Source organism: Cynara cardunculus (genome assembly GCF_001531365.2).
Source record: "Cynara cardunculus var. scolymus isolate 2C chromosome LG 10, CcrdV1, whole genome shotgun sequence".
NCBI classification, from domain to species: Eukaryota; Viridiplantae; Streptophyta; class Magnoliopsida; order Asterales; family Asteraceae; genus Cynara; species Cynara cardunculus.
In genome coordinates this window covers 28600641-28610142 of record NC_037537.1, presented here as the reverse complement: position 1 = coordinate 28610142, position 9502 = coordinate 28600641, and the positions used below count along the sequence as shown (strand labels likewise).

Below are 9502 nucleotides of genomic sequence, written 5' to 3'. Positions count from 1 at the left end.
ATGAAATTCAATTCCTTCCATTATGCTAAGGAATGATGAATTCCTTAACTTGTGGAATTCATTGGAATTTGAAGGATTTCATCCATTTCAAGAAATGAACCAAATAAAGGAATTGGAATTTGGTCAAAGGAATTTATCATTCCAATTCCATCAAATTCATTCGAATTTCGTGAACCAAACGGCCCCTAAGAAAATGACACTAAAGAAATTCAAACTTATGTCTGGGGTGGAAGAAAACTCTTGTAAACCAACTCTACCAAGGAAAATTTGTGTATTTATTGTAGTTTCAAAATATATATGGTGTCGCACAACAAATCAATACGGTTGCATCTTTTACGAACCTAAAGTGTGTTCGTCCCTACTAAAACTAGTAGATCATATATACAATCTTTTAAAAAACCTCTGAAAATCCCAACATTATGGGTATGTATCTAGATGCATATTCGAAGACTATTTCTGATAATGTTTTTCAAATTCTATAAAAAATAAAAGTCTATGTTGATTATATTATTATATGTTTTCTTATTACTTTTATTGCAAACAAATTATTGATTTTGTCGAATATTGTATATTTACAAGTAGCGGAGTTGAGTGAGAAGTTGGTAAGGGTAGAGGAGGAGGCGCGACTGCAGGAGGAACGCCATCAGGCCAAGTTGGAGGTCGGACGGAAGAGTAGAACAAATTTGGAGGCCGAACAAGCCAGACAAACTGTTGCATTAGCCGAACATGCCGCTTTATCAGAGCATTTTGTTGCGTTTATGTGGCAATTAGGATACGTTTCCCCCTCCCCTCCCACCTCGCAGTAGTTAGATTATATGAATTTGAACATAAAATTGTATGAATTTGATTTTTTTATTTGTATGAATTGTATATTTTAAATCGTATTAATTTATTAGTTTTAATTTATTCACATTTTTGGTTTGTTATTTTATGGTCAGGTTTTATATAAATAAATACATAAATTATGTAATCATAAATTATTTATTTTAGATTAGCGACGGATTAGCGAGGGAAAATTCGTCGCTAAAAGTCCATCCCCGTTCCCTCACTAATATGTCGCTGAAAGGTTTATTCGTTTATCCGTCGCTAAAAGTTTCCCTCGTTGATCCGTCGCCGAAATAATCCCTCACTGATCCGTCACTGAAACCTTCTCTCGTTGATCCGTCGTTAAAACTTTTCCTCACCGATCCGTCGTTGACTTCTGTTGTTGATCTTTCGCTGATAGCATTACCTACGAGCTTTTGATCGACAGACTATCAATAAGAGATCAACAACGCAACATTTTTTTTGCGACAGAATTTATTTTTAAAGTGAATCTCTATTTTCTTTGTTTTAAAGAATTTGTGAGAGGTGATTTTAGTTTTTAAAAATTAAGTCAATTTTTAAAGTTGACCAAGTATAAGGAATATGAATATACTATTGTATTGAGTATTGACCGACATGGACCATGGATCATCACATTTTTTTCCCATTAATTGTGTTTCGACACCCCACCGGCCACACTCTCTCTCCATCCCATACTCTCTTATTCCTACACTTCTCCCTCTGCATTTCACATGCTTTTCTTATTCGTTCTCTCCTTCCACCCTTTTGCTCGAGGTGGGGGCAACGCCTACCACCACTGGGGGCAACACACTATCAGAGTCCCCAAAAAAAAGAAATTTCTTTCATTCTGACTGTGAAATATATATACTTTCCCCACTATAATTATAATTCTAGTCTTAGATAAAAAAAATTAAAATACTATATCATGCATCAGTCTCAAGGTTATCATAATTTCATGAGTTAAAAAAAAAACTATATAAATATATAAACAATGTCAAATAAAGATTAAAATATACATCATTTTAAAATTTATATGTCAGATAACAAAAAATCCGAGTTTAATAATTGAATTCATGTATTTGAAAGGAAAAGAAATCGGTATGCGAATGACAATCATGAGAGGACGTTGTTTGCCAAATTTATTCTTTTTGTTTTCGAGCAAGATATACACATTCAAAAAAATACAAACACATGTTTTAATAAACGTCATAAATTATTTTAACCACAAGGGTGGTTTCTGATTGGTTTGAGCTTGATCTTCAAAGATCAAAAGTGTCTGAAAGTCTCAAGTTCAAATTCAAAGAGAAATAAAAATCTTCTTGCGGCTACGAAGGTTAATGCAGTGAGACTAGACCACCCGCAAAGCAAATGGTCGTTCCGGGATTAATCGGCTAGTTGGATATCCAAGTTAATAAAAAAAATCATTGAATGATAATTATTTGAATGTCGACCTATTTTAGGTTTCTATATCATGTTTTGGTTATCGTCTTTATAATGTTGTTATATCTTATATGGTCTCAAAGAATCAGTATAATAATATTTTTCGAGATTTAATATATAGTATTTTAAACGTGTAGGAAAAAAAAAAATAGGGCAGAAGTATGGATGGTTTTGGAGAAGCTACTTCTATGTCCTCCCTATAAAATCCCATTCTCCTTTCCATAATAACCCACCAAGCCAAGCAAGAGCAAAAGCACAACATATATCCAACCAAATGGGTAGCTTGCCTGTTTTTTTGGAAAAGGGGACATTGCCTGTTGCAACCCATGAGTTCTTGAATCCTCTAGACCATGAGCAATTTAGAAAGCAAGCCCATTTGGTGGTTGATTTCTTAGCAGATTACTACTCAAATATCGAGAAATATCCTGTTTGTAGCCAAGTTAAACCTGGTTTTCTCACAGAAACTATGCCCGATTCACCACCAWYCCAACCTCAACCYSTTGAAGCTATATTGCAAGAKGTACAAAAGCAYATAMTTCCAGGMATAACCCATTGGCAAAGYCCWRGTTTTTTTGSTTACTTCCMATCYARTKKAAGCACTGCAWMCTTTCTTGGMGAAATGCTACTYACRGGCTTTRAYAYAGTAGGGTTTAACTGGTTGGCATCTCCTGCTGCCACCGAGCTAGAGATGGTTGTCATGGAGTGGCTTTTGAAGCTTGTTCAACTTCCTAAATCATTCTCCTTTTCTAGCGATGGTGGGGGTGTGATGCATGGCACTACATGCGAGAGCTTCGTATGCACATTGGTTGCTGCTAGAGAAAAAAAGTTGAGCCAGATTGGGAATAATAGGGGAGACACCTTAGGGAAGCTTGTAGTGTACTGCTCCGATCAAACACACTGTTCTCTCCAAAAGGCGAGCCAAATCGTTGGGATCAGTCCGAACAATGTCCGGGCTATCCGCACAACCAGGTCCATGAATTTCCAGATGTGCCCAGATGCGTTGTTGAYGACTATCGAAGAAGATGTTAGAGCAGGGTTGGTGCCATTGTATTTATGTCTCACAGTAGGAACGACACAAACAACAGCAGCTGACCCAATTGGTATCTTGTGTGAAGTTGCAAAGAAATTCAATCTATGGTCTCATGTTGACGCTGCTTACGCAGGAAATGCATGCATATTACCAGAATTCCGTCATTTTCTTGATGGAATAGAAGGTGCAAACTCCTTCAGTTTCAATGCTCACAAATGGTTGTTGACCTCTTTAGGTTGTTGTTGTCTTTGGGTTAAAGATCGCACCGACCTTACAAAATCTCTCTCGACTGATCCTGAATACTTGAAGAATAAAGCAACTGATACGAAGCAAGTGGTGGACTACAAAGACTGGCAGATTACTCTGAGTCGACGGTTTCTGTCAATGAAGTTATGGATGGTGATGAAAAGCTATGGAGTTTCAGGACTAAGAGAGTTCATAAGAAGGCATGTGAATATGGCCAAGCATTTTGAAGCACTTGTGTGTGGAGACAAGAGATTTGAAGTTGTAGTTCCTAGGAACTTTGCTACCGTGTGTTTTAGAATTGCACCATCGAGTGAAGGTAGCAACGAAGAAGACGTAAATCAGTTGAACCGGAAGCTGTTGGAATCGTTGAATGGGACGGGGAGTGTTTACATGACACACGCGGTGGTCGAAAATATTTACGTGATTCGGGTGGCAATTGGTGCAACGCTTACAGAAGAGAAACATATTAATAAGTTGTGGGATATGGTGCAAGAACATGCGAATACTTTGCTTGCATGCTAATTAAGAAGTTGAGTCTCATGCAACTAAATTCCAATTAAACCATGTTTAAAGGGAATAAGATCGATTGATCATTATATTCTTTCCATAATAAATTCAAAAGTTTTTTTTTTTTTTTTTTAATGTATTGAGATGATAAATTAGAGAATAGCATAATAATAGAATTTATGTTAAAATTTCAAAAATAGAAAATCTAATATAAAAAAATTATGCTTTCGTTCTTTATTTTAATAAAATAAAAAACTTGTTAACATCCTCCTTACCAGAGTGAGATGTCATCATCCTGATTTTACCCATATATATAATATATGCCCATCACTCTAGAAAAACGTTCAACTGCAGAGTTATGAATATTGTTCATACATAATCAACATATATGCCTCCATAAACGTCACATGTGCAACATATCACATACATCGCTAAATGTTTATATATATATATATATATATATATATATTATAATTTTGATTTAGTTCTGAGATATATTATTATATTAATTAATAATTTTTTACTTGGTTAACACTAATTAATTAATATAAAACATATCATAATTAAACAATAAGTTTTAATTCAGACTTGCTTTAATCAAATCTTTTATCTCAATTTTACCTTTTATCGTAATCATATCATTACTTATCCATTAACTTTAAAACATTATGGTAAGAACCCTCTAAGCAAAAGGTTTTTCAATTTAATAAGAACTAATTATGCATACGATAACGATTTTTTGGTCAAGAAATATGTTAATTATTGTAGTATAAGAAACAAAATTTGTTAATAAAGTAATAAAATACAATATAAAACAATGAAATATCTTAAATAAAAATTATTTTTATCGTTAGATTTTTTAATATGAAATTTATCAGGTTTTTTATTCATGGATAGACACTCGACCATTAATTTAATCTTCATTATACTGTGAACTTTGCTAAAAATGTTTTTTCATTTATGAAAATTTCTTCCGGATATACCCCCCAAAGAATCTTTTATTTCAAACGAAAAGCAACAATTACGAAAGAAAATTAGACATCCTCAAGCAAAATACATGTCTTCCAAAAACATATATAGTTTGACAATGAGAAATTCTCTAAAAGTATAATACCACTTTACATTTTTTAGATCCAATCATCTATGTATATGTAAAATCATAAACTTTTATTAGTCGGCCTCTATACCACCAATTGAGCTAGGAATTTAAAATTAAATAAAAAGTATTATATGACCATTTTCGCCAAAAATTTCCAAGAACAAACACACTATTTACACTAAAATTTTATTAGCCTTTCCAATCTCATGCATAGCCCAAAAATCCTATTATCACAAAATTAAATCTTTCAGTAAAAGAATTCCTGCATCTTTTTTATGTAATTACACAAAAAACCAAATCTAGCAGCAAACTAACATATATAGGAACACAATTAAATCGCCACCAATATTTGCACATTGACTCATGCTCCCTTACACCTATCATTTAGAAAAATCAAAACAAAAAGAGAACTATATAAGATCAAAACAAAGAGATGCACAAAATCATAAGTCAAATGACAACTATACAAACTTAACAACAAAGATAACACATCAAGTTCTATTAGGATTGCTGCAAAGATTCAGTTCAACCTTAAGATGAAAAACAATCAGATCATAACACTTTGATGTTAGGGAGGTTTTGAGGCGCTATATCACCAATTGTTGTCACTACTCCAAACATCAAAGCTTCAATATGCACTATTTTCATTTTCTATATTATGTTTTATTTATAATAACTATTGTTTATACAACATTTAATATAATTAAAAACTTTTATTTTTATTTAATTTGTACTTTCTTATTTAAATTCTTCTTGTAAAAGTCAATATTAATTCTTTTGGCAATCCTTTTATGACCAGATCCTGAATGAGCCTGTTGCAAAAAACTCTTTGAGTTTGGAAAGTGAACTACTTCGTGAAATCTTTGTCAGCACTTGATTAACACTTTTGCAAATCCTAATAAAACTCTTTTTGGGTTTCAAATATTTTATTTTAAGTTACAAAAAATATAAATTTTAAGACACAAAAAGACATTACAATTTACTTACGTAGGTAACATAACAGAGTAATAGAAACTTCACCTGATGAACATAGTTGCGGAAAACATAAATGAGGATTTTTCCATCTTTATTTTCTTTAGGATAGAGAATGTTGTTGATGTGAGTTCAAACCAAAAAAGCACTCGGATATTTAAACAAACTTTTTGTATTCGTGTGTAGGAACATATATAGGAACCAAAATTATAACAACCGAAAGAAAGAGCACAAAGTTTATAAAATCATCATTCTCCGCAAAATTTCACCGTACTAATCTTCTGCAATGAAGTACGCAGTCTCGGTTGAACTTGGGTGCGTGTGAATGTTTTCAAAAACATAATCTATTGTTTCTTGAATGCTAAAGCTAAATTGGAAACGAAGAGATTGAGAAATAAATAGATGGAGAGATCAAAATTAAAACAACTGAGAGAAAAGAGCATAAAGATATAACATTACCATTATCGTCAAAATTTCACCGTACTAAGCTTCCGCTATTAAGTAGTCCTCGTTGAACTTGAGTGCGTATGAGAATGTTTTTAAGAACATAATTAATTGTTTCCTGACTGCAATTTATGCCAAAACTAAATCAAGAGGAAGAAATTAAGAAATAGGAAAGATAAAGAGTTGGAGAAGGCAAAGCAATTGCAATAAAGAATAAAGAAATGTCTACCAGAAAGTTAAATAGTCTAGGAGGTTAAACTTAAGTTGAATGCTTATCAAGAAATTGAATAATTTCGGAGGTTAAACTTAGTTCGATGCAAAATTACCAAAAAAATCTCATTTATTTTGAAACATACAATTTTTCTACAGGGGCATAATAATCTTTAACGTAATTAGTATTTTAAGAAATAAAAAAAAGGAGAGAAAATATAAATAAACTCTTTGCTTTTAGAAGATGCCACATCATACATAGTCGTTTCTTCTTTAATATATATATAAAGATAAAGATTGATTCCATCTACATTTAGAAAGAGATGCACCAAAACATAAGGCAAAAGTCAATAATACACACACTTAACAACAAAGATAATACATCAAGTTTTATTGGGCTTTAAACTATATAAATACCAAGAGAAGATTGAAAGAACCCTTTTGAAAAGATTCGGTTCACCCACATTTAGAAGGATCAAAACAAAAAAAGAACTATATTAAGATCAAAACAAAGAGATGCACTAAAACATAAGACAAAAGTCAATAATACACAAACTTAACAACAAAGATAATACATCAAGTTTTATTGGGCTTTAAACTATATAAATAGTTAAATACCAAGAGAAGATTGAAAGGACCCTTTTGAAAGATTCGGTTCACCCACATTTAGAAGGATCAAAACAAAAAGAGAACTATATAAGATCAAAACAAAGAGATGCACCAAAACATAAGACAAAAGTCAATAATACACAAACTTAACAACAAAGATAATACATCAAGTTTTATTTGGCTTTAAACTATATAAATAGTTAAATACCAAGAGAATATTGAAAGAACCCTTTCGAAAAAATTCGGTTAAACCCTAAGATAGAAAGCAATCATATCATATCATTTTGAGAAAAAGAAATCAACATATTTACAATTTCTTGATATGGAAGAACTTTTGAGGCATTATATCACCAATTGCCGTCAATACTTGCAAAATCTTCAGTTAATAATCCTAACAAACAACAAAAAAACATCCAACTCATTGTTGATTAAAAAAATAATAAATATCAATTCATGATGCAACTCAAAACACAAAATCAATAAGAAAAACTTTTCACAATTCATAAAATGGAACAAACTTAGTTCAAGATTTACCATAAGAAAAAACTCTAATTTATAATTTATCAAATAAATAACCCAATTCTTGAAATATGAAAAAATATACAAATTTTATAACAGACAATACATTTGTTGAAGTTGTGACATGTAAGGATAAAGGTTTTTCGTTGCAACATGAAACTTGTTTTTCAAGTAAGAACTCAACTTGATCATAGCACTATATAACATGTGTTTATATATAACATTACAATTCTCGGTGTGTATGAATGTTTTCAAGAACATAATTGATTGTTTCTTGATAACAATTATGCCAAAACTAAATAGAGAGAAAGAGATTGAGAAATAAAAGGATGAAGAAATGGATAGATGAGAAGTTGGCGAAAGTAAATTAATTGCAACAAACAATAAAGGGAATGTCTATCAAGAAGTTGAATAGTTGGGAGGTTAAATTTAAGTTGAATGCAAAATGACCAAAAAATCTCATTTATTATGAAACATACAATTTGTCTATAGGGGTATAAAAGTCTCTAACTTAATTAGTATTTTAAAAACTAAAAAAAAATGAGGAAAAAAAAATAAAAGAGCTTTTAGCCTTTAGAAGAATTGGGAGGTTTTTTTTTTCTTAAACAATGTTACACTATTTCTTCAAGGGTTCATATGTCACTTTATCCACACACAAAAACTACATATGCCTACATAATTCCAACTTTAATGTCAATATCTTCGATCCAATTTTAGTGTGAATATCTCCAATTAAAAGACGAAAATACTATATTTACATTAACAAAAACTCATGTCATATTTCTCTTATTGAATGACGCCTCAAATAAACAAAAGTGCAAATCACCTCAAAACTGAATTGAAAAGAAGAATTGAGAGGTTTTTTTTTTCTTAAACAATGTTACACTATTTCTTCAAGGATTCATATGTCATTTTATCCACACACAAAAACTTCATATGCCTACATAATTCCAACTTTAATGTGAATATCTCCGACTAAAAAAGAAATATTATACTTACATAAGCAAAAACTCATACTATGATATGTCTTATTGAATGACACCTCAAATCAACAGAAATGCAAATCGCATCCACAAATTTATAACTGAATAGAGAGGAAGAATTGAGAGATTATCATAGAGGTGTACCACAAAATTATACATGAATAGAGAGGAAGAATTGAGAGATTAATAGAGAAATTATCATAGAGGTGTACCACAAAATTATACATGAATAGAGAGGAAGAATTGAGAGATTAATAGAGAGGTTATCAAAGAGATGTACCACAAAATTATACATGAATAGAGATGAAGAATTGAGAGATTATTATAGAGGTGTACCATGAAGAAAAGATAAAAAATTATAACCGAATAGAGAGAAATAATGAGAGTTAAACGAATACTTATTAGAGGGAACATGAATAGGTTGAAACAACCTAATTAAAGGATCTTAAATGTGAATATGAAACATAAAAAACAAATATTAAAGTAGAAGAAGCTTGAGAAAATAAGAAAAAAAAAATTCTTGTTTTGATAAGAGGTCACGTCATTGCATGTGGTTTTTTTTTAATATATATATTGATGATTTTTACATACATCATTATGGATCATATGTATAAAAAA

General features: G+C 31.2%; 1 protein-coding gene across 1 annotated transcript; it reads left to right on the top strand.

The window, feature by feature from the left end:
• The first annotated feature begins 2539 nt into the window (after nt 1–2539).
• LOC112520219 (tyrosine decarboxylase 1-like) lies at nt 2540–4168 on the top strand. The gene has a single exon (XM_025128517.1). It carries the CDS (start codon nt 2540–2542, stop codon nt 4061–4063), a length of 1524 nt encoding a protein of 507 aa, XP_024984285.1. The 3' UTR covers nt 4064–4168.
• The last annotated feature ends 5334 nt before the right edge of the window (nt 4169–9502 follow it).